This window comes from Tubulanus polymorphus, chromosome 9 (assembly GCF_964204645.1).
Source record: "Tubulanus polymorphus chromosome 9, tnTubPoly1.2, whole genome shotgun sequence".
Lineage (NCBI taxonomy): Eukaryota > Metazoa > Nemertea > Palaeonemertea > Tubulaniformes > Tubulanidae > Tubulanus > Tubulanus polymorphus.
In genome coordinates, this window is record NC_134033.1 from 1,108,166 (window position 1) to 1,135,959 (window position 27,794).

General features: G+C 38.5%; 2 protein-coding genes and 1 long non-coding RNA gene across 5 annotated transcripts; all 3 read right to left on the bottom strand.

The window, feature by feature from the left end:
* Positions 1-4,778: 4,778 nt before the first annotated feature.
* LOC141910799 (LHFPL tetraspan subfamily member 6 protein-like) lies at positions 4,779-10,977 on the bottom strand. 3 transcript variants are annotated; one of them, XM_074801609.1, is made up of 4 exons: positions 10,873-10,977; positions 7,718-8,218; positions 7,012-7,110; positions 4,779-6,868 (listed from the first exon to the last, which is right to left on the bottom strand). In XM_074801609.1, exons 2-4 carry the CDS (start codon positions 8,142-8,144, stop codon positions 6,735-6,737), a joined length of 660 nt encoding a protein of 219 aa, XP_074657710.1. In that variant the 5' UTR covers positions 8,145-8,218; positions 10,873-10,977; the 3' UTR covers positions 4,779-6,734. The 3 variants fall into 3 exon arrangements, with proteins under 3 accessions (XP_074657710.1, XP_074657712.1, XP_074657711.1); XM_074801611.1 differs by lacking the exon at positions 10,873-10,977 and adding an exon at positions 8,851-8,954; XM_074801610.1 differs by lacking the exon at positions 10,873-10,977 and adding an exon at positions 8,724-8,755.
* A 477-nt stretch (positions 10,978-11,454) lies between these two features.
* On the bottom strand, positions 11,455-14,600 carry LOC141910901 (uncharacterized). Its single transcript, XR_012619934.1, has 3 exons — positions 13,864-14,600; positions 13,614-13,781; positions 11,455-13,528 (listed from the first exon to the last, which is right to left on the bottom strand). It is a non-coding gene; the product is annotated as an uncharacterized LOC141910901 (long non-coding RNA).
* Positions 14,601-18,017: 3,417 nt separating this feature from the next.
* Positions 18,018-27,432, bottom strand: LOC141910699 (elongation factor G, mitochondrial-like). The gene is made up of 17 exons (XM_074801430.1): positions 27,270-27,432; positions 26,839-26,898; positions 26,637-26,750; positions 25,808-26,145; positions 25,374-25,490; positions 24,572-24,645; positions 24,383-24,459; positions 23,825-23,979; positions 23,383-23,461; positions 22,934-23,071; positions 22,308-22,409; positions 21,542-21,819; positions 20,998-21,067; positions 20,815-20,907; positions 20,341-20,485; positions 19,685-19,845; positions 18,018-18,914 (listed from the first exon to the last, which is right to left on the bottom strand). Exons 1-17 carry the CDS (start codon positions 27,345-27,347, stop codon positions 18,732-18,734), a joined length of 2,262 nt encoding a protein of 753 aa, XP_074657531.1. The 5' UTR covers positions 27,348-27,432; the 3' UTR covers positions 18,018-18,731.
* Positions 27,433-27,794: the final 362 nt, after the last annotated feature.

Sequence of the window (27,794 nt, forward strand, 5' to 3'; positions counted from 1 at the left end):
AGAATTAGCGATTGAATTGAGCCCGCTCCACAGTAAAAATAGTGCGATCTAATCTTGGCCATCTAGTGCTGCCCCTTTGTATAACGATAGCGTGGAAAACGTGAACTAACATAATACTCGCTTGCCAGAGTCTTCGAACGGCAGGAGTGGACGAACTAATTACCGATTTGCGGGCCGGATTCCGAGGAAAATTCTCAAACTCTGAAAACTGCTCTGAAACGTTCGAACCAAACAATTTTTCTATAAAGGAATGAGCCTTAAAAGAGTTAATTTGAATCGGGGTATTTCTAGTATGGTCGGTGAGAGAGCGATAGGTGTTTGTATGTTCCCTGTTTATTTGCGCGCAAATAGACTTTATCATAGAAAAAATATGGACATTTTGTCAATTCTGATGATAAATTATCATTAAAAAATGAAAATGAATAATTTATTCAGTATACAAATACTATATTAATTGATAAGTAAGTGAATTTTAGCTAAAAAGAATTAAATATGTTACCTAAAAAATAAGGAAATATCATACAAAATTCAGAAAGTATTCATAGTATCATATTTAATCAGAATTAGACGACACACTGGTCCGTATTGTACGTAATAAGGACATTTAAATTCCGGCGGTAAATATGCGCTATTTTAGTTCGCAGAAATTCCGCTATCGTTATTCATAGGGGCAGCACTGTACGGTAAATATCTAACTCAGCCTCGCGATCTTACTGTGGCATGCGAGCAATACAGATATTTTTCTTAGCCGAATTTCGTTGATTATCTAATACGATTCCATTGTATATGAATAATTCTACTCACCCCGGAATAATTCTTCTCACCCCGGAAACATGGCTTCACAAAGAATTCTAAATCTATAGAAGTCTTAAGCCTGATATTTGCGGAGCACAGAAGGAAAGAATGCAATTCAATTTCAGTTGTAACGAGTTTATTCAAGTTCGATTAGTTTTTGTCTTGCAAAAAGAAATTTCAATTTCAGTTTTAATCAATTATATCAAAGCTAAAAAAAACTATTTCTATTCTATTTAGAATCACACAGATAATATATCAGTAAAATGCATGTGCTTAAGGCGCCGTTTGCTGCGCAGTAAACGGCGGTGTCTATTAAGAAGGATATTTCTGAGTTCTAACAGTCAAGCCTCAGGGGATTGTTACCCCTAAAGTGTAAGAAACTTTTTGAAGAAAGTCTGAACGAAAATCTGAAATTGAAAAGATGAGTGTACAATGTGCAGACGAAGATTTAACAAAATGGAATGGAAGGGATCCGAGATCATCCCAAAAAACCCCTTAGACACATCCCGCTCTTGCAACCAGCTAAACCAACCCCTTTATTTAAAATGGGCGGATGTTCTAGGGAGTAGCAACCAAATAAATATTGGTCAGACATATAATATTAATAAATCATAGCCTAAGCGGATCGTGCATCATGCATGAACGAACCGGGAGAAAGTGCGAGAGGGTTCGGCAGCCCCTCTTTTGCGCAGTAGAAACCAGTGAAAATATAATTTGGTGCATTCTGAGGCAGTTTTCAGACCTGCAAATACGAACCACTTGGGTAATTTTAAGTCATAAGTCGGACCAACCGCACCGGTAGCTACGCCGCTGGCTAGGATTTTCCATGGAACACCGCGTACCCCCCCCCCCCCCTCCGGTACTCCGGATACTTCTACGCCATTTTAGGGGGTGCTTTCGGTCATTTCATGCGTTGAAAAAATTATAGGTGGAAAACCTTGGTCCAAAAAATTTTGGGGTGACAGTTTTGAGGGAACTTAAAATTTGAGGGGGTTCCGGACACCCTGACACCCCCTAGATCCGCCCCTGCTTTTTATCATTCACAGTGGGGAACTTGGTCCACGGGCGGATCCAAGCTATATTCCAGAATATAGTCAGAAAAATGTGAATGACATATTTTCTAGAAGTATCTTATCTAACTGGTCCAGAATGCCTTTAAATACAAGGAAAAAGTCATATAAGACATTTTTCCTGGGAGGAACCCGTGTGTTACTGTGGCAATAGAGGATTCCACTTGTGGCAAGTTAGGTTCCACCAGGTGTCATCACATGCTACGCCTATGGAGGATTCCACCTGCATGGGCAGGCGACAACCTATATTACCGTCTACATCATCTAAGTGAGTTTCAGTGAGACATGTGATGTCATTATTGCTAATAAATTCACTAAATTCTGGGATATCGAGTTTAGCTACATAGGCCACATGCATTCAGCGTAGAAAACTTTAATGATGATTTGATACAAGGCATTTCACTTATGAGGAGAGAATCCCACAATGATAATAAAAAGTCCGAAAATGAAACTTCGAGATAGTAGTTTATTCAACGTTTCGACTATATCCTAATAGTCATCTTCAGGAATAATGAGTGTGGCATTATTCCTGAAGATGACTATTAGGATATAGTCGAAACGTTGAATAAACTACACTAGCTCAAGGAATACAGTATTCCTGAAGATGACTATTAGGATATAGTCGAAACGTTGAATAAACTACTATCTCGAAGTTTCATTTTCGGACTTTTAATTATCATTGTGGGATTCTCTCCTCATCGCGTCAACACGGATATTGTGTTTTACCTATCGTGATTTCACTTATGTTCGCTGCGTTTTCTACATTTTGCTTATTTAAATCAGAAATGACTATGTTAGGAGTTACATCAGGTACATGATTGTTACTATTTACATCAGGGTATGTATCTACCGTATGAGAATTTACACGCGAGCCAACGATATTTCTATTTACAGTTGGATTACTGTCACATAAATTTACACTATTTATACTCGAAACATCAGCGCCCCTGGCGGTGAGTTTTAACACTCACCGTAATCGGACTATTTTGTTATTCATTTTCAGCGGTAACCACGTGAACCTATGAATACCACGTGATGTATCCCTACGCGGGCCGTGTGAAATTTCACGCAATTTTCTAAATAGGAAATATTAAAAGGTTTCGTTCATGAAAGTTGAAAGTTGTTTTTGTGTTAGTTTTTATCATTCATAATCTGATGTTTTGTTCTGATTCTTATGAAATAAAAGGAATTGTTTTTCTGTTCTATTTAGAATCACACAGATAATATATCAGTAAAAGCTGTTTAGCTTTTTTCCTAAAGGCGCCGTTTGTTGCGCAGTAAACGAAAAAATTTACGGATGAGTCTAAAACACTGAGCAGAATTCCTACTTTACGCATCATCATCATTTCATCAATAGATAGATGGTGATGTAATCCGAACGTGACACGCATGAAGAGTAACAGACGGTCCAGCGATGCGGGAATTTCACAGATAAAAAACACAAGTACAATTATAAGAACCGCTTTTAATATTTTGAGTTCGGTAGATTTTTCACCGGGCGCCGCTGCGTCCGCGTGAAATTGTTTCTTTTGATTTAGTTTCCTATGTATCATAATTCCGAACAAAGTTAGATTTATCACAATCAGAAAGTTAAAAGGTACAAGGACAGTCATGAAAATATAGGCTTTAGTTATGTTTTGGGCCGCATGGCCAGCTAAATAACTGAAACGTGTTCGAATGACTCCAAAAGCTCCAAAAGCTCCCATTGTGTATACAGCTTCGAAACAACGATCCGTAGCCAACCCGGGTAAATATTGTGGAAAATAATACGGCCAGAAACAAGTGGCGGAAGAAAGTGCGTTCAAAACCGACAGAAAAATGATATGTTTTTTGCTCCAGAATCGTCTAAAATACAGCGGACTCGCGACAACCAGAAGTCTTTCAAAATTTACTATGACTACGGCCCAATTTTTTGCCATTTGAAACGTATAAAACAGTGGTTGAACCCAAATTATAATTTCGTGTCCAAAATACCAGTCATCGAAACGGCCGAGAAGATGTCGATTTTGTAGATTATGGATAATTATTATTCGAAGTGGATAAAGAAGAAACACTGAAAATACGAACAGTAAATCAAACCAGGCGAGAATGATTATAGTTTGATAAGTGTCGCGACCGATCTTTGTGAATACTAGAATAGAAACAGAGTTCAGAATCATTCCTAAAATTGAAGCCGGAAAATATCCGTACAAGTAAATACTATAGCTGAAGACGTGATCCCATCTTAAGGGTGGATACCGGCGCAGGTCGTCGCAGTTTCCAAATGTAGTCTTAGCGATAGTGGTAGAATTCATGTTGAAGCTCAAACGTCTGTAACCAGTGACTCTGCAGTAACACACAACTCCTCTTTCTGTCTCTCTATCTCTCTGCCTCACTCGCCCTTTCATCAAATCTACGCTCGATGCAAGCTGTGAATTATCACTATACCATAGGACAGTAAATTATATAGTACGCGTGCTTGAAAATTCAGATTTCACAAAGACGGAATTTCTATATACGTTTTACGCAAAGTGAAGTGAACTCAGCTACGACTGTCACGACACCAGACACGTTTAGAACCGAGAAGGCTACAAGTCAGTACAGTCTCATTCAGGCATCATCATTGCACGCAGTGAACTTTCACTTTTAAATAAACCTGAGGACTTTAGGCTTTTTAACGGTAGAAGTATCAGAATTATTAACAACATAAATTTTATTCGATTTTGTTTTATACCAATTACAACCGATCAAAATGAGTACAATTACGAGACCAGTTTAATGATAAAAATGTTCATTAGATAATTTAGGCATCCTTAATCCCTGTATCCGCTTTAACACATCATAAATAGCACGTCACAGCTTTCCGTTCGGATAGGAAGACGAGGACACTAAGATTATAAGATAAAGAATATTTGAATAATTAGTTCACTTTTATTTCGCCATTTTATTAAGAGTAAAAATATATAGACATATAATATATAACCATCACATAACGTATATTTCTGTACATAAATTCTATGACGTTTTTAATTAATTTTCAATGAATCGATTTATGAAAAATAAATTCATTTTCACTGATTTCCGATTGTTGAAAACTATGAGAAAAAAAAAATCCATTTTTCTCTTAAGTTTAACAAGACAGTTTTTAGGCTTAAAAAAAAATGATACCTTGTTTCTCCGCTCTGCTGAGCTTAAAAGTTGTCCCGGCCGGCCGCCTATCTACCCTATACATTACTTTTTTAAAAAATCGTGATCAATTTTACCGTAACAGACCCGGCCGCTATAGAAATGAACTGTTCACAAATTTTATCATATTTTACAAAAATGACCCGGCCGCCGCAGAGAAACAAGGTATCATTTCTGATTAGCCTTATAATATATTTATATTTCTGTACATAAATTCAAATACCTTTTCTTTTTTCCAATTAATCTATTTATGAAAAAAATAAATCCATTTTCACAGATTTCAGGAAAAAGACTTTCAGGAAAATAAAAATTAACTTTTCGTTCAAGTTTCACAAAGCAGTGTTTATAATATATTTATATTTCTGTACATAAATTCAAATACCTTTTCATTTTTTCAATTAATCTATTTATGAAAAAAATAAATCCATTTTCACAGATTTCAGGAAAAAACCTTTCAGGAAAATAAAAATCAACTTTTCATTCAAGTTTCACAAAGCAGTTTTTATAATACGAGTCAAAGCATTCAGTAAATTACATGAACATGATTTGATAAAGCTTTAAGTCGCAGCCACCTGGTTTTTAATTTTCATGATCGGATATTCACGCAAACCTTCGCTGTCAAACCTAACCACAGCGACCATGACAGCAAACTTTGCTGAACAAAAAAATATATACTGGACTTACTTCCACAGATGACTGTCGAGTCGAAACTAACTAACCGAAAAAGGGGTCCAATTTTAACTCCCATTCACGACTGCAGAATCGAGTCCTGAATTTAACCCTTTCAGTGCCGACTAATTGATACCCTATAGTGCTGGAGATATAGAATTTTGAAAAATTCCACTGTAGTGTGTTGAATAACGAGAATACCACTATAGTGCATCTACACCGCGGCGCGGTGTATCGTTAGTTACTAATAGTTCACTATGTTCGACAGGTGCTGCCATCTTTCAATAGAGATAGAAATTAATTACTAATTACGCCAATACACCGCAGTGCGGTGTACTAGCAAAATCCATCACCGATTTATACACCGCACTGCGGTGTAGACGCACTGAAAGGGTTAAATCTACCCCTAAGACGTTTAATTGGACCCTATTCCACAAATAATGCCCACATATATGTATCTATCATTCAAAGACTATGAATTCAAAATTTGAATAAAAAACTAATGCGACACCGATAACAATATTGTAGCAATAAAATCAAATGTCGCAGTAAAATTTAAAAACACAAAGATTCCGAAAACATCGTATCGGCCACACGAGGGCCTAGTCCAATAGCGGGACCGGTAGAAAATCTCATTTTCCGCTTCGCGGTTCAAGAAAAAAAAATTCTACCAATAGTTCGAAACATTTTCACCTGAGATTCATTTCGTGAGATTTCAATTTTTCAAGCGCAAACTAAATTTTCCTGATTCTAATAATCTTACGCCAAATTCTGAGTATTTAGTAAATGTGAGTATTTCAGTAGAAAATCTGAAAATCCTTTAACCCTTTCATCGCATAAAAATTCCCCAAGTATTGCTTCAAATCCGTAGTAATGTATGTAAATTCATGGTAATTCATGTAAATTCATGGTAAATTATGTAAATCCATGGTAGTTTATGCAAATCTGTGGTAATCAATGCAAATCTGCCGTAATTCATGCAAATACATGGTAATCTATGTAAATCCATGGTAATTTATGCAAATCCGTGGTAATCTATGTAAATCCGTGGTAATTTATGTTGCCAAATTTTTTGTATCGCACGGCATTACACGACAGGAAACAGGAAATGAAAGTCAGAGCGCCCCCTATTGCCGTCAGATAGAACGCCCATCCGATCGAGCACATTCCTGAAAATAAAAATATTTTGAAAAATTTTAAAATTGATTTAAATTCAGATTATCTCCGAAACCTCTCGCGCCAACTTAGAAAGTTTCGAGCTCTTTAATTCGATTCGATTAAATTTCTTCTTGAAAACACTTGAGAGCGTTACCTGGATTGTACGGTTTCACAGTGTTCCCGCAGACGGACGAAACCTCTGCGTTATCCCAACCAATCGGATACAGAGCACATCCTCCACCAATCAACAGCCCTGAAATCAACATAAATCAAATGTCTATCAGGAGTCATGAGTTTAATTCAAAATGAACTAGAAATCATTCAAATTTTTTTTTTTTCATATATTATTTGAAGCTAAAAAGAGTAGAATCACTCTCGAATAGAAGTTTTCAACAGGACAAGAACAGACCCTTTCAGTGTACGTACCTCGCGGTGCGGTGTATAATGCACATTGCGCCTACCCCATGAGGCAGTGTATCTGTTAAGTAAAATCTTTACTGAAAGAAGGCAGCACCTGTCAAATACTATGAAATGAAGGTAACTAACAATACACCGCACTGTGGAGTAGACACACTATAGCAATATGCCTGTTATACACCGCACTGCAGTGGAATTTTCTAAAATTTTCATAACATCTCCAGGACCCGGTTTCATAGACTGAGTATCAAAATAATCCCTCGGGATAAATCCTAAATCTGGGTAACAACCACCATAGTAACAATGAGAAACCATGGTTATAACTAACAAATTTGAAAATGTTCCCAGGGACTATTATTTTTTTCCACATCGATGAAACCCAGCCCTGCATTTTAGAGTTTAAACCGTCGGCACCGAAAGGGTTCCGGGATTCTAAAACTTACCGGCGCATCCTTGCAAAGCGCCGCTGATCCGCGCCGAACTTTTACTGAATACATCCATCAGACAAATGGCGAACACCGTCAAAAACGCCATCAACAACGCCACGCCACACCCGGTACCGATAACAATCGTCGACACGCGCCACCATAAACTAGGAATGGCGTCGAACGTGGTGTATCTGCCGCAGCCACTGATGACGCCATCTTCGCCGTCCACGCTCTGGTGGTAGTAGTTATTACAACGACGGAAAGTTCCGAAACTGATTTCGGCGTCGATCGAGTCGTCGGCGCTGCTTCGCAATTTACCCTCGAGCCAGTACGGTAAATAGAACCCGATACCGGCGGCGACCGCGGCGACCGTCGATATCAACGCCCACACGACGCCACCGCAATTCAAACGAGACGTGTAGACTTTCAGTTTGATCGCCATTGTTGCGGCTACCCTAGCGACGACTGGTTAGTTACGTTAACGATCCGTCTGTCATTGTCTTTGTGTCGGAAAATCTGAAAAAATTATAAATTCGAAACCGAATTAATCAAACGCGGAAAAAAATATACATCTCATCCAAAAAGTTCGAAGTTGTGAGTTTATAAAACTCGGGATTCCATTTCACAAAAAGGATTAACCTCATCAATTAATCCAGTTAATCTTTACTTAAATCAAAACGATATCGGAGTTAATCCTTTTTGTGGAACCGAAAATATGATTAATCTCATACCAGATATAACAAACTATCGGTGTAACTGTAATTCTATATTAACTCACACTGCAAACTGGTTCTTCAGTTCAGATTACCCTCACAACTGTGGAACTGGATCCTGAATTACCCTCACAACTGTGGAACTGGATCCTGAATTACCCTCACAACTGTGGAACTGGATCCTGAATTACCCTCACAACTGTGGAACTGGATCCTGAATTACCCTCACAACTTTGGAACTGGATCCTGAATTCAAAATTACCCTCACAACTGTGGAACTGGATCCTGAGTTCACAGTTAACACTTACTCACAACTGTGGAACTGGATCCTGAGTTCACAGTTAACTCTAACTCACAACTGTGGAACTGGATCCTGAATTCAGAATTACCCTCACAACTGTGGAACTGGATCCTGAGTTCACAGTTAACACTTACTCACAACTGTGGAACTGGATCCTGAGTTCACAGTTAACTCTAATTCACAACTGTGGAACTGGATCCTGAGTTTTCAGTTAACTCTAACTCACAACTGTAGAACTGGATCCTGAGTTTTCAGTTAACTCTAATTCACAACTGTGGAACTGGATCCTGAATTACCCTCACAACTTGAATCGACAGTATTCTACAGACTTGTAGATCCGTAGTAAAGTGATACGAATATAAGAAAAAGTAGCATGCGAGTAATTCCAGTGTTTATTGTACGCACGCATGAGTCTTTCATTCACCACTGGCTGCTCGAGTAATGAAGTATGTGCTACACCGCTCGTAGATATGATTAGGTATAAAAATAAACTTCCGGAATGAAGAGTGAGAGAGAAATATGAAACCATTCTGATCGCGTTATCACATCATGTGTTTGTAATAAGTTCAAACGTTTTCATTCAACCTCTATAAATACCTGTATATCAAGCAAGGGCAGTCGAGGTTGATTCTAGGGAAGGGGGAGAGAGGGGCTGTCAGGAGGCGTTATAGTCTTAATGTAATTTTCTACTCTGAAAATCTAACCACGAGTCACCAAAATTAGTATACGAAAAAAGAATATCAAGGATATCATTGAACACATTTCAATATAGACTTGATCCAGAAAAATGTGTGCGGGAAGAAGGACTTACAAATACTGGTCTCCACAATATAGACACTAGACACTAGATCAACCTCATAATAGAACCATTAATAAACAGGCCTATATACATTATGTACTATCAATGGTACAGTACAGAGTACACCGAAAATCAAAACATTTAACTCATTAATTATTTCCATTTAGTTCGACCCAAACTAGAGTGACAACTGCGGAAATGGTTTCAGTAACTGTGGAACTGAGTATAGTTACTGTAGAACTGGGTCCTGTACTGTGGAACAGGGTCCAGTAACTGTGGAACTGAGTCCAGAACTCAGAGTCCAGAACTGTGGAACTGAGTCCAGTAAATGTGGAACTGAGTCCTAAACTGTGGAACTGCGACCTGAACTGTGGTACTGGGACCAGAAATGTGGAACTGAGTCCAGAACTATCGGATTGGATACTGAACTGTTGCCCTTTTGTCCAGAACTGTGTGAAATGAATCCAGCTTCTGGTACGATGGACCCATGGAACTGAGTCCCGAACTGTGGAACTTGGCCCAGAAGTGTGGAACTAAGTCCAGACGAAGTGTTTAATTGAATTCACTAATTACAGTTATTATGGTAATTAAGAGAATTATTCCACCATTAATTGATGTAGTTACAAGTAACAAGTAAACAGTGTATCTCAACACCAACAGCAAATACACAGTAAAATAGGTCAAATATATTAACACATACCAACAGGCCTCCGTGTAGAGCGAGCCAATATTAGGGATATAAAAATATCCATCCATATGGAGCTGAACATTTATCCTAAGTCTGATTGTCTACCCTATATTGACAAACAAACCTTCTAAACAGACAAAGTAAAATTTACTTAACCAACCTTTAACTTTCCTGATAATTTTACAAACCACTGTTCTGTGACTGTGTCAGTCAGTCCAGAGCCCCAGAAGGGAACTACAACATCAAATTGACCCTAGTCAGTAACCAGTCCGTGGTTTAGTTTCAATTGGATATTTTCATAAGCCCATCCGATTAAAGGCTTACCACCAACAATTAGGTAACTTAACTAAATTGACCCCCCCCCCCCTGCTCGCTCTAGGCCGGCCCAAGAAGCAGCGTGTTCTTGCTGTCGACTTTCGCTATTCGAAACCTCTGTCACGAGTCAATATCAGAGATTAGCCACAAATATAATTTCAAAATTCAGAAATGCCAGAATTGGTTACATCAACGTGTACATACATATACAGATACAGAAATTTGTAGTAATAAAATCGTGATTGAATTGAAATTGATATGCAATCGACTCGGCTTTTGACGTTTTAAAAGTCTTTGAACAAAATTTTGCACTCAATTATTGAACATTGTATTCTAAACAAACTGATTATTTACCTGAATTTCGATGACAGTCTCTAAATAATTCTCCGCGAGTCAAGAGAAAACTAATTTTTTAGAGCATCCACGAAACGGAAGTACCAAAAACCATACATATCATATTTGTTACATCGTATGCTAAATAATTTTGTTTTTCAGATTCATACAGTTACTTCCGCATATTTAGGTTCGAATCCCGATTTTAGCGATTCGGTATTTAAATTCGCCACCGGGCGTCACATGGAGGATGGATGACACCAGTATCCTTTTCTTTAATTTTTGCATAAAAGGGATATCGGTGTCATCCATCCTCCATTGAATTGTGACAAGCTCCTATGAAATTGATATTCTTAGTTTGCCCTATGAGACGAAAGTATTGGTCTGCTGCGGTGCCCCTCCCGCTTTAATTTCAAAAATAATTGACCAATTAGCACTGTATCCTCGAGTTAGCCTATCAAGAAACTGCTCCTTCTATTCTATGCTCCCGCTAATTAAATCAGTATTTTATTAACCACTGAAAAGCACCACAGCGGAATTGTTGCTATAGAAATTAACAACTAAAAAGTTTCAACATGAATGATGAAAATGTACATCGTTTTATTCACACGACAATAATATCTTAATCGAGGAATCATCATGCAAGTTCCTAATTTACAAACATGCGTTATGTGTTACAATAACAATCTCCAACATAGAACATTAAAACTAGAAATGGAACATACAGATTCACTTTGGAAATCTAAGTATCAACTAATCATTACTTTCACTAGAAAACTAGAATTTTGCCTACTTTGCCTTGTCTTAAAGATTTCCAAGCACCTTGGCATTAAATACTAAGTATTCTGATGTTTTTTTTCTGGCAGCTTCGAAAACATCAACATAATCATACAATCGGTAACTAATCAATAACATCAATAACTTAAGTTTATAGCTGTTTTACATTCTTTCTAAAAAGTAAAATGTATTAACCAGATTTTAGATTGTAAGTCTACCCCAGTATAACGATCAACAGTCACAGCAGTGATTGAGCGCAGCTAGTTGAAAGGACGGGTCGATCTTTCATCACAGTTATTCAAAGCATTCCATCATATCAGTTATTTTCTTTAAGTGTGTTCGATTTAGTTAAGGTTTATGGTTATTTGTTTTGTTCATTACAATAACCGAGTCCGATAGAATGCTTTGAATAACAACAGAAAAGATCTCGGGTTTTCGCTATACTTAGGGAAGGTTGTTCGATAAATGAAGAACCTTGTTGATAAATATTTGAAAAAATGCCTTTTCATGTAAATAGAATATTAATTTGTTGTTTGTTTTTATTGTTGTTCATTATTTTAATCTATTTTTCAATATCATCTATTTATGTATGTACTTGTATTTTGTATTATTTACTACTTATTATTTATTGGTTTTTTTTTAATTTTTTTTTTTTTAATTTATGTACTTGTAGTTTGTATTATGTATTATTCATACTCCTCTATTTACAACTGCAGGCATTTTTTCACTGTAAAGTTTCTGGGCCCATTTTAGAAAAGCACTACCGATTCACTGCCACTCCTTAATAATCATTATACACCCGATTTGAAGCTAAGTGATTATTCACGAGAGCCATCTCGTGATATGGATTTACCCATTACAATAAAAGAAGTTCAAACAGCTATAAACAATGTTAAAACGTTCAAAATTATTCCTAGCTATAACTTTATGCCTTGTTATTCCTAGCTTTACCTCTCAAATGTAAATAATGGTCGCCTTTCAGATAAAAGCTTTTGTTTTCAAATACGTAGCTATGATCATCGAACAGATTGATGGAGGCTTAAAGGTCAAAATGAAAATCGACATATACGATTCAATTGTGAATCGGTTACATGGGCCTTCGAAAATATGAATGCCATCAAATTAGTACATCTTCAATTCAGCAAATACTTAATATTTGTACATCAACACTGGCCTAACATTATGTTCTATGTTTCCTAACTACGTGATACCTACACGGACAAATGGCCATAAATGACTATGTTTAACTATGGTAAAGTTTGATGATTAAACTGACAACATCACGTTGAAACTATATCTCAGTTAAGGAGTTAACTCAACAGACCTACGAGTCCCTAGTGACTAACTTAACTTGACTAATTTATCGACCAAGGATCGAAGACCAATATCGTTAATTAATGGAGCTTAGCTTTTATTAGACTCTCACATTGCATAAAACATCATAAAATAATATCCTCGAAAACACTATAATCAGACTGGTTTGAAAAAGGTGATAAGCAAAAAAATCAATACTTTACTAAAGAAGTCCGCTATTGTCTTTGCCGCTCCTGGATCTCAGTGTTTATAACATGCACTATTGTTTATGTAGCTCACTTATAAGATACAGTGATTCATCCTGATTTAGTGTCTATGAGATAATCCATTAGCTCTGTCGCTCGAATCAGTGTTTATAAGATTCACTATTGTCTCTGCTGCTCCTGATAAAATGTTTTATAGAAATCAACCACCGATTGTAGAAGAATCCATCGTTGAGTGATTAATCCGTCGCTGGCTCCTCAACTTATCACCTGGGCTTCTGCAGTTTTCATCAGCAAATGGGTTAATCAGTATTCATCTACTTGTAGATTTTCTGATGAGTAGTTGATCTCAAGCTGAGCTTTTTCTTATAGTTAAAATTTAGCTGCAATGAATAAAAGAAGATATCCTGTAATGACAAAATATTTCAATAAGAATTAATCATAATAATTTCATGTATATCAAGTTACCTCATATGATTGCTTGGTTCGTAATCGGCGTGGATCATCTAAGTTGGTTGGTTAATGAGTTCGATTCTAATTGGCCTCATCTGTATGCTGTTCCGGTTGGTTGATGTTGGTTGATTTTGGACGAGTAGCTGATCTCAAGCTGGGTTTTTTCTGATAGTTGAAATTCAGCTGCAATAAAAGAAGATATGTTGTAATGACAAAATATTTCATTTAGAATTTATCATAATAATTTCCATAAAAATAAACTTACCGGTACATTTCAAGATTGATTGGTTGAGTATCGGTGACGATCTTCTGAGTTGGTTGGATTTTCTGCGGGCAATTGGTAGATTTCGTTTAGTTGAGTATTGGTGACGATATTCTGAGTTTGTTTGATTCTTCTGCGGGCGATTGGTAGATTTCGTTTGATTGATTTGAGTTGGTGTCCCTTACACACCACACCTGCCGGGAGCGAAACAGGCGGTTTTTTTTCAAAATCGGAAATCGAAGTACAGATATAGTTGTGTGATCGGCGGTCGAGTTTACAGAATTTTCTTTCTTTAAATCCAAGCACATAATTGCGAAATTTGGTTCCAGTTCATTCAAACAATCTTGCAACCAGTCAGAAAGCGACTGATTGGGGTTAACTTTTTTTCTGCCTATTTTTATACATCGAGATTTTGGATATTAAGGTTGAAGATCATTTTGTGCATTCTATGACTAGTCGATTAGTAGTTTAGCTGGAAAAAAGAGCAGAATCTTGTGAGCAAAAAATCCTTTCGAATATCACTGATCATAATGAACGTGTCAATTCACATATAAGATCAGCAATGTGGACCGATACGTAGATTTTGATGATAGTCAATTAATAGATGATATTAATATGAAATTCAACTCATATAGTTATTCATCTATATTCTAGATATCTAAGCAACGGTTGATTATTATAGTTTAACAGCAGATCGATTATAGCATCTATAGTCATCTTTAGGAATACCAGAGTTACAACATATTTAGTAATGCATAATAAATCTTATCGAATTATTTTTGTACTGTTTTTCTCTTCTACCATCGTTAATTCTTGATGTTTTTCTTTCTCGGGTGCTAAACACCCAGTGGCCAGTAGGCTTTTATTGAAACCCAGGACCATCATACAGTTAGTAATATTGCCCTATATACATTTCGATTGTCGGCTAAACCATATTCGTATTATCAAATTAACTTCATCGTCAATTAATAAACTTTAAGAGATGTTTTCTAGTACCCATAGATGGTGACATCTGTATCCAGTGAATTGTATTCTAGCTATTCATTTTTAGTGGTAAATTAGAAATTCCCTTATAGCCGAATTGCTATACAATCTTTATTCCCCCTTTATAGTAGTACACTGTGTATAAGGATTGAAAGACCTTGTTATGACCGGACCTCCCTGGTGCGGTGCATGACATGATGCTAGAAAATAGTTTGAAGGAGAGGGGTTAGTAAAAGAGAGCTATAAGCAAGAGGAATAAGACCTAAGTTTAGGATATCCTGTCAGAATAAGGCTCTCAATCTGACATACACAGTGAAATTGAAATATTCCCCTTTCCAAATTCAGGAATGTATTTGAAGTACAGATTTGATTTATCTCCCTTCGATCAGAAGTAAATCTGCGTTAAATGATTTTGGCAATAAGTATTATAACTAATTTAGCTGTATGAAGACACAATAGGTTCACTTAAATACAGATAAATGAATGTGCTCAGATACAGATGTATCAGCTACATTAATTAGTAAATTGTCCTATCTATATCTTGATATGATTGTACAAGCCATATGAGGCCTGAAATATCTACGGTTCATTCGGAAAATTTCACATAAGATATTGAATTTACCTTAATTGTACATACTTAAAAAATCCTGTAAATTGTCCTATCTATATCTATACCCCAGATATGATAATCAACTTAGCTTTATGTATGTATGCATTCCAGTTGCCATGCAGGATGAGGTCAAGACTGCCAGGTTTGGTTGCGGCAGGTCTTTCGGTATTTGGTTCATTCAAGGTGGAGTCTTTTGTGGGCACTTCTAGTGGGTAGATTTTAGATGGGCCTTTCCGGATTAACCTGAAATGAGTAAAAGAACGATATTCTGTAGTTACACAATCCTTTCTGTATCATACATCGTAATTTACATGAGTATCAACTTAACTTTCAATATTGCTGAGTTCAGTGTTCTTTTTTCGCCATCTTCGGTAGTCGCCTTCAGCATCTTCTTCTTCATCTTGGGAGTCCTGAAATGAAAAAAAAAGAGAAGAGCAATGAAAACCTGGTACGGAACAAAACTAATGTCTGAAAGCTTTTCAGCTCTCCATTGTCGGTCACATGCCGAGAACACCAGACAATGAGCCAGCCAGGAATATACTGCCCTCTACACGCCCTCACACAGAACGCGAAAACCAGAATGACAACGCCTCACATTCCCCATCTAACTGCAGGATGTACTGGGCGACGTCAGTAACTGACACACCTGTAAAATTGCACGAAACACAAATAGCGCAGTACAACCAGCTTGCCCGGGTTGAGATTCAGGATCTCAACTAGCACTCAAAAGCGTGACAAGAGACTTCATCCACTGACCGAGGTTGTCACAAGGACACAATGAAACTAGCACTCACAAGCCGACAAGAGACTTCATCCACTGACCGGGGTTGTCACAAGGACACAATGAAAACTAGCAATCAAACTAGAAATCAAAGAGCGTGACAGTAGAATCATCCCTCAGCCGACTCAGAATACCAGAAACAAAGAGCGTGACAGTAGAATCATCCCTCATCCGGGCGGTCACAAGGACACAATGAATGCTAGTAGCGTGACAATCCAGTATAACCGCTCCATTTGTATCCCGCGCAATCCCACAGATATGCCCGTCATTGACGTCACCTAGCACACTCTGTTGATAGGTGGGGAGAGTAAGGCCTCGTCATCCTGGTTTTCGTGTTCCGTATGAGAGCGTGTAGAGGGCAGCCATTTCCTGACCGACTCTTTGTCTGACATCCTCGACACATGACCGGCGAAGGAGAGCCGACGCTTTCGGAGATTAGTTTTGTTCCTGCAAACGTTGAAAATCGACAGAGAAATCGGCCCTGAAAAATAAAACGGATTAATCCCTGAAAAATAGAACGGATTAATAAACACAGAACAGTACAGGACAGTACAGAGACGAACAGTAACACATAAAACATAAAGACGTCGTTCCTCAGGAAGCAGGAACAGGAGCAGGAGCGGGAGCGCAGCGAAAATCGCCAGGAGAATCCACGGTAGCATGTTCACAGTGTGAGTGTGCAGAGGTGAATGAGGCCTATGCTTGTGTACACCGTGGTCAGCCGGTTTCGTATTCAGTGGCGCGTATGAATGATATGAACAACTCTGAAAAGCCGCAATTGTGTCTCAATTGTTGAATGGGTTTACATTATGAAAGGTTCCACCGCTGGGTTGAATACACGCCAGTAGTCAGCTGAACAATATAGTGGAGGAACTGAATAAGGCCATGAAATAAATTACTTGATTCCCAATAGCTACCTCCGAATTTATTGGCTGCCACCTGTTTTTATTTTCTTAAATTCTAGAATAATTTATAAATTATACCGACCGATAGTCAGTTAAAGATTCACCCCAACACAGGTCTTCATATCATAGAAACCGCGTAAACATTTACTTATGAAATTAGTTTATTAGTCACAACTACGTTAAGGACAGTTCATGCACCCCGAGATAACTAACTCACACCATGCACGAGGAAAGCGGTCTATTTGAGTCATTGGGGGAAACCCACTAATACCATGTATTCATGATTAATTATCATTCATACTGTTATCGCAGAATCCCGTCAATAGACAGATTTTCATTAAAAAAACTCCTTGATTCAATTGAGGGGAGACAAATTAGGCTTTTTAATTACTTGGAGCACCGATCCTCTGAAATTCTGCCAAAAACTTCATGCTTACCACTCATAATTTGAAGAAAAAAAACAAATTGTTTTCTTTAATTTTGATACTGGATTTAACGGTACATCATCATGTAAATTTAGGAAAGTCCATATTAGAATTTCGTTTCTTGTTCCAAATTACTCTTATCCCATTTTTGATTTCGGTCAAAGAGTATGGCGGTATCAAATCATGCGTACAGGGTCAGTCTGTCCATGAGGATACTAGTAGTGATAAGTCAGACCAGTCATGATTAGGCTATAAAGCAATTCACGAAGTGACAAACTGCCACCTGCCACTTTTTTCCGCATTAAGTGTTAAATTTTGCTTAAGCCTATAAAAATCATGTCATCATTGATGCCGGTCCTCTGATAGAAGAAAAATAAACTACTGTAGCAGAAACGTTAATAAAGAGAAATATCATATTATTTTATGAGACATTGGAAACTCCTATGAATAACAAATAATTTGAAACAATAGGTTTGCCGACTGAAATTTGGTCCACCTTACAGCTCCGGCGTTAGTGGGGTCAGTCAGACACTGCAACTCGCCTACGACCCTCTGTTGCCAAACAAGAAAACGATAACAAACCGATTGAAAACATTTATCACAATAAATCTATTGTTCACAATTCAAATAATAAATACATTATTTTTCATATCAACGACGTCGGACCGAGAGAACCCTCGGGGAGAGAGGGAGGCTTAGAGAGAGAGATAGCCACGGGAAAACAGTGAAAACAGCAAAATCTGTATTTGTAACAGAAAGTCTTAGTTCCCGCTCCCCCCCTCAACGTGATGTCTAACAAACAAATGACTTCTTTCTTACTCAACCCCCCCCCAGCGTGTCATTGACCCTACACTTTTTTCTCCAACCTCTAGAAGACCAGGAAGCCGCAATCAAACCCCCAATGACTTCTCCCCCTCTCCCCACTCTTGACCTTTCGACTCAATTCTAAGACTCGATTTCAAAACTTTCCATTTTCAAAAGATTCAGTGTTGAAAACGACTCATAGAATTAAGTCTAAACGTCACTGCTGTCTTAGTCTTGAAACCAGCTCATGGAACCTTTCCACTTTCCCTCTCCCCTAGCCCCTCCCATATCCACCACTCACTGTGGAAATGCATTCTAAAATCCTAATTACACTTATGAAGTCTAAATATTTATACGTTTCATCAGCCTCGACGTTTTTTCTTCTCCGAATGCGGTTGATTTAGTTGTTGGTAGCTGTCGAGTAGTTCTTGTTGCGTGCTGGCGAGGGCCGGGCAGTATCGGCTGTACTCCATCGTGTATTCGCCCTTACCCTGCGTCGTCGAACGCAAGTCTGTCGCGTAGCCGAACATTTCGTTCAGCGCCACCTAGCGTGTGAAAAATTACAAATAATTACTACTAGCGATGAATCTTGAAAGCAAGGTTCGGTGGTTTCAATTCTACCAAGGGGTCATTCATTTATAATGTAAGCATTAGGGGATGGGTCGATGCAATTGCGTACTGTAATGCTTAAAATGTTTACGAAACAATGGCCGATTTTGCGTACAGAGGGGGAGGGGGTTGAAAAATTTTATGCCCATGTAATAAATGAATGATCCCCAAGCATTAAGTCACCCTTAAAATTTGCAATCAAGGAACTGGGTTCAGTCTCATGAAAAAGTTTGAAATAAAATAAGATATTTGGTTAAGTTGTTACTGCGCTTAATATCTGTTGCCTCAACCAGATTGAACGTCAATATTCTATCAATGTTGACAATTGCTTTGACATACATTGAGCTTATGTGAAAGTTAGAAGATTACACGAAAATTAAGCTTAAATGGTCTATACTTTTTTGAGGGATCAAAAGCCTTGCTAGTTCAGCAGCCAAGATGTCATACGCTTAACAATGAATGCAGCCCCTGCATATGAAGAACGCTGAAAACTAAGGCTTCGGACTAGAGGGTTGAGTTGGGCTCAACATGGTAAGGATAAGAGTAAGCTAATGAAATATATATAATAGGGTGTCGTTGGGTAAGAGTTTTGGCATCTGGTCTTGTCTGCCCAGGCGGTTAGGGCGCTGTGCCGGGAATACTACCGTTCAGCGCGCTGTAGTTGGATAACGGAGTTAGCGAAGTGATCGCCCTCTATTGTCGTTACCTCGCAGTAAATGGTCGAGTAGCCCTCGTTGGACTCGGTGCCGGTGATTATCGCGTGACGTTTGTTCAGTCCGGCCATCGCCGTGCTCTGATACTCGGACGGCACGGTCACCTCGACGTTCATTATCGGCTCCAAAATCTGCCATAAACCCTCCGCGTACGCTGCCCACCGGAAAAATGAAAAACAATCTTATCATTTACGGGTTTCATAAAACAGTGAAACATTGTCGCAGTTATAATGATCATTATGTCCATGAATTATGCAAATGAAGACTTAAGCTTTCCGCATATTCATAAATCCCCTGAGTTTTTTTTAGTTTTCCCTGATTTTTTCATGTGATTACACAAAATACCCCGAGTCAATCAGAGAAATGTCTAGGAAATGTCTGAAATATTTACTATTCATTCATTTCTCATTGAATCACGTATTGATAAAGGTCAAATTACATTATCCAAATTCCTTGAAGTTTTCCGAGTTTCCTAGTCTTCCTAGTTAGTGGCCACCCTTGACACTCAGTAAGTAGCATTACAATTTAAGTTAGGGATTCAAAAATAGAGCCGACTTCAGTGTATATGCAACTTATCGTCTGACCCTCACAAAACCAAACAATTCTTTGCCCCAGTAACACTCCCCCTTCCATCTGCTTAGTATCTCACCTTGTTTAATAGCGCCTTCTGCTGCCAACTGGAAAGAGTAATCGGACGAATCCACCGCGTGATTAGCGCCATCTTTTAGCACGAATTTAATTCCAGAGACAATATGGCCGGTTAACGCACCTTTCTCGCAAGCCTGCCGGAAACCCTGGAAAATAGATATTCAAAATCTCAGGCAGTAATCAATGATTATGGAGCATTTGTCCTCTGTTCCGTCTGTCTGCTACTGGTGCCGTCTGCTACTTGATCCATCTGCTCCTGGGTCCGTCTGCTCCTCAATCCGTCTGTTCCTGGATCTATGTGTATAGCCATGACTCGCGTCCTAAGTCAGTCTTGAATATTGAGAATGATCTCTTTGCAAGATTAAGGCAATAGAATCTAAGATGGTCTTAAATCTTAAAATCTTAGCCATGACCATGCAAAAAATGACCTCTGGTTCCGTCTGCCCTTTGACCCTGACCTTCTCATAAGACTCACCCGCTCGATTCCGGCCATGTATTGTTTCGGGATGTTCGTACCGGTCGTCATGTCTACGAAAACCAGTTTAGTATTCTCTTCTGGCGGCAGAACCTACAAAACAAACGCAGCGTCGTATGTGAACAAAAATAGTTTGATTATTCGAAACTTCGATGGTTTGAATTTCGTAGAAATTATCATCACCTCAATTGTTCCGACGACTCGACCGAATTGACCTTGACCTCCGCTTTGTTTCTTGTGTTGATAATCGAATCTAGAAAGAAGCAGACAAAATTATTTACTGTAACCGGAATGACTAAAATGTACTCCAATCATATTTCTTCAAATTTCCCTAATTCTTTTTTGTTTAATTCCTAATTTTAAGTTAAATTCATTTTCCCACATCAGTTACATGAATTCAAAATTCCAAAATATTTCATGAATGCTTTTTTCAATTTCCGCAAATGGTAATGGGTCCTTCATTTAAGTGATCAAAAACCATCATACTACAGAGTGATTGATAAAAGTGATTTTCAAGCAAACTTGCTGAAGAAAAATGCCCTCAGGCAATTGCCATTCCTGCCAGAACTATGCTAGCCTACATGAGGTAGAAAATGAATTTCACTAATATTTCTCGTATGAGAGGAATCGCCTGAAATGGGAAATTCCCAAGTTTTACCCGATTTTCGGATACAGTCCAAAACACGTTTTAGTTAAATCCGCACGACTGCCGAACTAAAATACTCACTCGAACGTCTGCACGAGCGTTTCTCTGAACGCTACTTTCGGTTTGCCGAGCACGCACTTCGCGTTGTATTCACGCTCGAGACGCTGCGCGTAGATATCGAGGTGTAATTCGCCCATCCCCGACACGATCGTCTCCTTGCTCTCCGCGTCGAAAACCATCCGGAACGTCGGGTCCTCGCGCGTGAATCGATTGACGCCCTTCGAGAATTTGTCGAGATCTTTTTTGTCGACGGGTTTTATCGACATCGAAATCACCGGCTCCGGCACGAATATCGATTCCTAAACAGCAAGCAAGAAAATATTTTTATCAAAAACTATTTTCAATCTTGATTTTATATTTATTTTCGAGCCCCCTAAATAGATTCATTTACCGGTAAGCTTAAATTCTATTCACTTTCAACCTGAAATCTGGTGGTTAAGATCTAATTGAATCAAAACTTGACCATTTCAAGCTTAAATTCTATACACCTTTAACTTTCAATTCTCAAGCTTAAACTGATTAAGTTTTAATTGAATTAAAAACTTGACTGTTTAAAGCTTAAATTCTAGTCACTTATAACCTTAAATTCTCAAGCTTCAACGGTTAAGATTGAATTGAATTAAAACCTAATCAAAATATTAGGCTTATTATAGAAATTCTTTTTAGTTTAAAGCTTGAATTTTCAAGCTTTGTTTTGAGCTATTTTCACTTAAACCTTAAATTTGTTTCAGATTCCAGCGTAAGATTCCCGAGCTATGTCGATATGTGATGCGATAATACAACGTACCATAGATAAATGAGTTGCCGTTTTCGAAGTAAAGGTGTCGCCACTTGCGCAATCGATACCGAACAACGCGCAGATATCACCGGCGTAGACTGCGTTCACTTCCTGTAAAATCGCGGAGAAATATTTCAACGACAAATTTCACGCAAATCCACTGAGTTTTCCCTGATTTTCGGTGATTACACAAATCCCCCAATAGTGAATTCAAAAAATGTCCAGGGGCCAGTTGCACAGTCGTGACTTAAGTCCAAAAGTGGTCTTAAATCTTAAGACTGGTCTTAAGTTGTTCGATTAGCTATAGAACTGAGTTGGTCTTAAACTGGTCTTAAGTCTTAGCCATGACTATGCAACCGGCCCCTGGGTTTAAAATGTTGCTATTTATTCATTTTTCATTAAATAATGTACTGATTAAGAAACATGTGTCGAATCAATATCCAAATCCCCTAAGTTTTTGCTGATTCCCTGAGAGTGAATCAGAGAAATTCCTAGGTTTAAAATGTTACAATTGATTCATTTTCCATTTAATCACGTATTGATAAAGAAACATTATCCAAAATCATCCAGTCTTCCAGGTCAGTGGCGCCACCCTGATTGAATAGCGTTTGATATTATTTGAGGGAAGGTATTACCTCCATTTCGTCGGCGTGCATACGAGCCAGACGCGATATCTTCACTCGTTTGTGCGTTCTCGTGTTGTAGATGTAGTCGCCACGTTTCATGCAGCCCTGATAGATTCTCATGTACGTCAACTGTCCGAAACGTCCGGCCTGAAATTTGAAACATTCGACTTTTTAGAACGGTTTCTAGAAATGTGTTTATTCAACAGAACTGTTTCTAGAGGCGTGAAATATGTGTTTATTCAACTGTACCGATTCAGGCGTAGTCTACTGTGCAACTATAAACTAGACAAAAATTTCTAATTCTCTATTTCTCAAAAATTGAAGGAATTTAAAATTAGTTTTGGACATTTTGCTCAAATCAAAGGAGTTTGAAACAACTTTAAAACATTTTCCAGTTTTGAAGGAGTTTTTGAGGAATCAGGGAGTTGTAGGGACCCTTGATGTGTTTAACTATTCACCTCTAGTTTGAACGCCAGTGAAACGAATGGATTCGAATCATCGCGAGCTGGATTCATCACTAGTTTCACCGATTCATCGCTGAAAAACAATCATATTCGAATCATCAATTTTGTCTACTCTAAAAACCCTTTTGTCTACACTTAGAACCCTTTCATCTGCTCTTAGAACTCTTCCAAAGCCCTTAGAACCCTTCCATCTGCTCCTAGAACCCTTCCGTCTGCTCTTAGAACCCTTCCATCTGCTCCTAGAACCCTTCCGTCTGCTCTTAGACCCCTGTGTGCTCTTAAAACCCTTCTAGAACCCTAAATAAAATTATTTTCTATTGATACACAAAAGCAGACTGTCTCAAGATGTTTTGGATTGGGGGGGGGGGGTGGGGGTGGGTGGGGTGGTGAATTCAACGCTGTTTTGAGTAAACAGAGATAAATAAAGTGAACTGACCCCGTTTCGTCGAGAGCGATATTCTCAACCTCCGATGGATTCGGTAAGTAGGATATAACGCCGTCCAGTAGAGGTTGGACGCCTTTATTCTTCAGCGCCGTTCCGACCATCACCGGCGTGAACGTTCGCTGGATACAAGATCGACGAATTGCAGCCTAAAAATAAAATTGACGATTCATCAGAAATAAACTCGATTCTCCTAAAAATTCCCACTATCACGTCACGCATCTGCTTTCCACCATTCAGAAAAGATAGCACCCTATGACATCATTTAATTGCTTACACTTAAGTCATTTGATCAAAAGACATTTTCCAGAAAAAATGGCTGCCTACATAAATCCTCCTATGACATCATCATACTGCTCACACGAAGAAGATGGAAAAGAATATGGCTGCTTCAATTTATCCCCCCAAAAAATCATGATATTACAAGGCCCCTTCCAGAATTTCTCATGATTTGATGATGTCATAGGGGGATTTACCAGAATTTCTTATGATTTGATGATGTCATAGGGGGATTTACGTAGGCTGCCATTACTTGAGAGTAGTTTTTTGTACCTGTAATTCGTCGACGCTCGGTTCTCGTTCTTCAAGGAAAACTTCACCGATTTTCTCATCGACGTTCGCGACGCATTCTTAGAAATAGAAATAAAATATTTCAAAATCAATTCAGGCGGAGCAAGAGCCCTATAGATCAGTCATTCGTGGATATAAGACGTTTTCAAGGAGTTTCAGACATAATCTTACCGATTAATTCTTGTCGACGTTGTTCGGCGATCTCGACCATATCGCTAGGAATCTCCTTCTCCGTAACTGTTACACTATACGGGAAGAAAAAACTAGATAGATTAGAACCAGACAAAATACAGACTTAGTTCCATATTTTTCAGTTAAGGACCTGGAGAATTGAAATTTCATTTCTCATGTTTTGACTCTCAGGGAATCTCGGTGACACAAGGGTCTTTCAACCCTCACTTGTCAAACATTGGTCCTGACACAAACTCAAACCCAGAGAACTATGAAACTAGGTCCTGGTTCTAACTCAAACCCAGAACTGTGAAACTTGGTCCAGACTCAAACTCAAACCCAGAACTGTACAACTAAATCCAGACTCATACTCAAACCCAGAACTGTGAAACTGGGTCCCGACTCAAACCTAGAACTGTGAAACTTGGTCCAGACTCAAACTCAAACCCAGAACTGTACAACTGAATCCAGACTCATACTCAAACCCAGAACTGTACAACTGAATCCAGACTCATACTCAAACCCAGAACTGTGAAACTTGGTCCAGACTCAAACTCAAACCCAGAACTGTACAACTGAATCCAGACTCATACTCAAACCCAGAACTGTACAACTGAATCCAGACTCATACTCAAACCCAGAACTGTGAAACTTGGTCCAGACTCAAACTCAAACCCAGAACTGTACAACTGAATCCAGACTCAAACTCAAACCCAGAACTGTACAACTGAATCCAGACTCATACTCAAACCCAGAACTGTGAAACTGGGTCCCGACTCAAACCTAGAACTGTTAAACATACCCGCTTTGATCCTCAAAGTAAAGAGCTTTCTGTTTGATGAGGTCAACTATTCCTTTACAGTCGCTTTCTAAACCGATTGGAATATTCAAATACGCCGCGTTGTGATACAGCTTCGATCTATCAGAACAAATTAGAAATATTACAGTTTTAGTCATTATTCAGTGGCAAGCAAGGATCCACCAGGTGTCACTAGTGTACAGTAGGACATCTACTGCTCCGGCTATTGAGGATTGTGGTGAGCATCCACTAGATGTCACTAGTGTGCAATAGGACATCAAATATCGCGACAATAAAGGATTCCACTTGTGGCAAGTGAGGATCCACCAGGTGTCGCTAGTGTGCAGTAGGATATCAACTACTGCGGTAATAGAGGATTCCGCTAGTGACAAGTGAGTATCCACTAGGTGTCGCTAGTGTGTAGTAGGACATCATACCTGAGATGATTGAGAACACGGTCGGGATTTGAACCCATGCGATCGAGTTTATTGATGAACGCGATGCACGGCACGTTGTAGCGTTTCATCTGTCGATTTACGGTAAACGTCTGACTCTGAACGCCGCCGACCGCGCACAGCACGAGCACAGCGCCATCTAGCACGCGTAGAGCGCGTTCGACTTCGACGGTGAAATCGACGTGCCCGGGCGTGTCGATGATGTTGATATTCGTTCCCTTCCACTCGCTGTAGGTGGCCGCGGACTGGATCGTGATTCCGCGCTGACGCTCCAATTCCATAAAGTCCATCTTCGCGCCTTGTCCGTCTTTTCCCTTTACCTGAAATTAATTGTAACATTTTCGAAGTCGATGAACAAATTTAGGCGAAGTTCATTCTGTCCTACAACAAACATTTCTAATCGCCTATTTCTCAATATTGAAGCAGTTTTTAAGGAGTTTTGGGCATTTTGCTCAAATTAAAGAAGCGCCTTTCAGCACGTTTCAAACACATTTAAAAATAATTTTTCATTTAGGAGATTTTAAAATATCTAGGGTTAAGTTTTAAGAAAAAGTTTACTTTTATGTTTTCAATGAGGACAACAATTCAAACTTAACCATCTTAAGCTTAAACATTTTCATGAAACCGAGCCCTAGGCCCGGTTATACAGACTGGTATTACCTTTAAACCACGGGCTCACTCAATTGTTAATGAATTAAGTTAGCCCATAGGTTAAAGTTAATACTAGTCCATAAAACCGGGCCCAGAAGTCGTAGGGCCCCGCAACGGTTCTTATGAGAGATTAAAAAAGATTCTGAAAAGATTGAATTACTTCGTGCATTTCAGCGAGTCGTCCAGTGTAAAATAATATCCGTTCGGTCAGCGTGGTTTTACCGGAGTCGATGTGCGCCGAAATTCCGATATTGCGAATCTTTTCAACTTCCACCTGCGAAAATACCATCAATATGCGTAAATTAAGGATAAGAATTTCAGCTTGAAAATACGAAAATAAGGTGGGGAAATTACGAACTTACTATTTTGGAATCTTTGCCAGCGATAACACTATAATAGGCAGCGGCATACTGATAATATATCTAACAAATATATTTTTAAAAATGGAACAATTATTAAATTTCAAGTTATGAGAAGATATTTAGGGTTTAAAGTTAAAAGGTTTTTCAGAGGAAAATGTTTAATGTTTAATTGAATTACATCAAAGAAAATTTGGCCGTTCAATTTGGAAGTTAAAATTTTTCGTGAAATTCTATACTCTGAGTCTGAAACTGATGAAGTAGATTTTTGATAATGAAAATCATCCATTAAATAAAATTTAAAAAAGGCAAACACTGATAAACTATATCTAATAAACGTATATTACGTAAAATCAGCATGGAAACTTGGGCAATAAAATTTAATTGATTGTGGAGCCGGTGTAAATCGAACGGGTTTCTAGCGCGGTTTTAACCTGTTTTTGAGGTCTACAGACGTTGACGGCCACGAGTCGACTCAATCTGATCGTGTTCAACAATCGAGTCATCAACATTTTCGCCGATTTCGGTTTAAATCGCGAGAAATTCGTGAAGAAATCCGAAGCTTGTCGTAAATTCTAGAGCTTCGTGTCGACTTGCCAAGCGCGACGGGTTCCGAGCCGGCGCTGTACGACATTTACCAAAACTCGGTGATGAAACATTGAAACAATTTAAGAATAATCTATCAAATTTAAGTAATATTTATAAAATATCACCCAAGTTTGAAAAGAATGGAATATTTCATATAATAGTTTTATTTTCGAAATTCTGTCTTTGTTTGGGTATGAATTGTTATTTTAAGATGTTGCGTTTCATCTTATTAGTTTTAAATATATAGGTAAGCTAAGCCTCCCGCGCTCTGGCTCGCTCATCGTCGAGAATTTTAACTTCCTGTTTCGAGCGCCCTCTGCCGTGGTGACGACTAACTAGAAGTGATTAAGCCGAAAAAGTGCGCTCCAGAA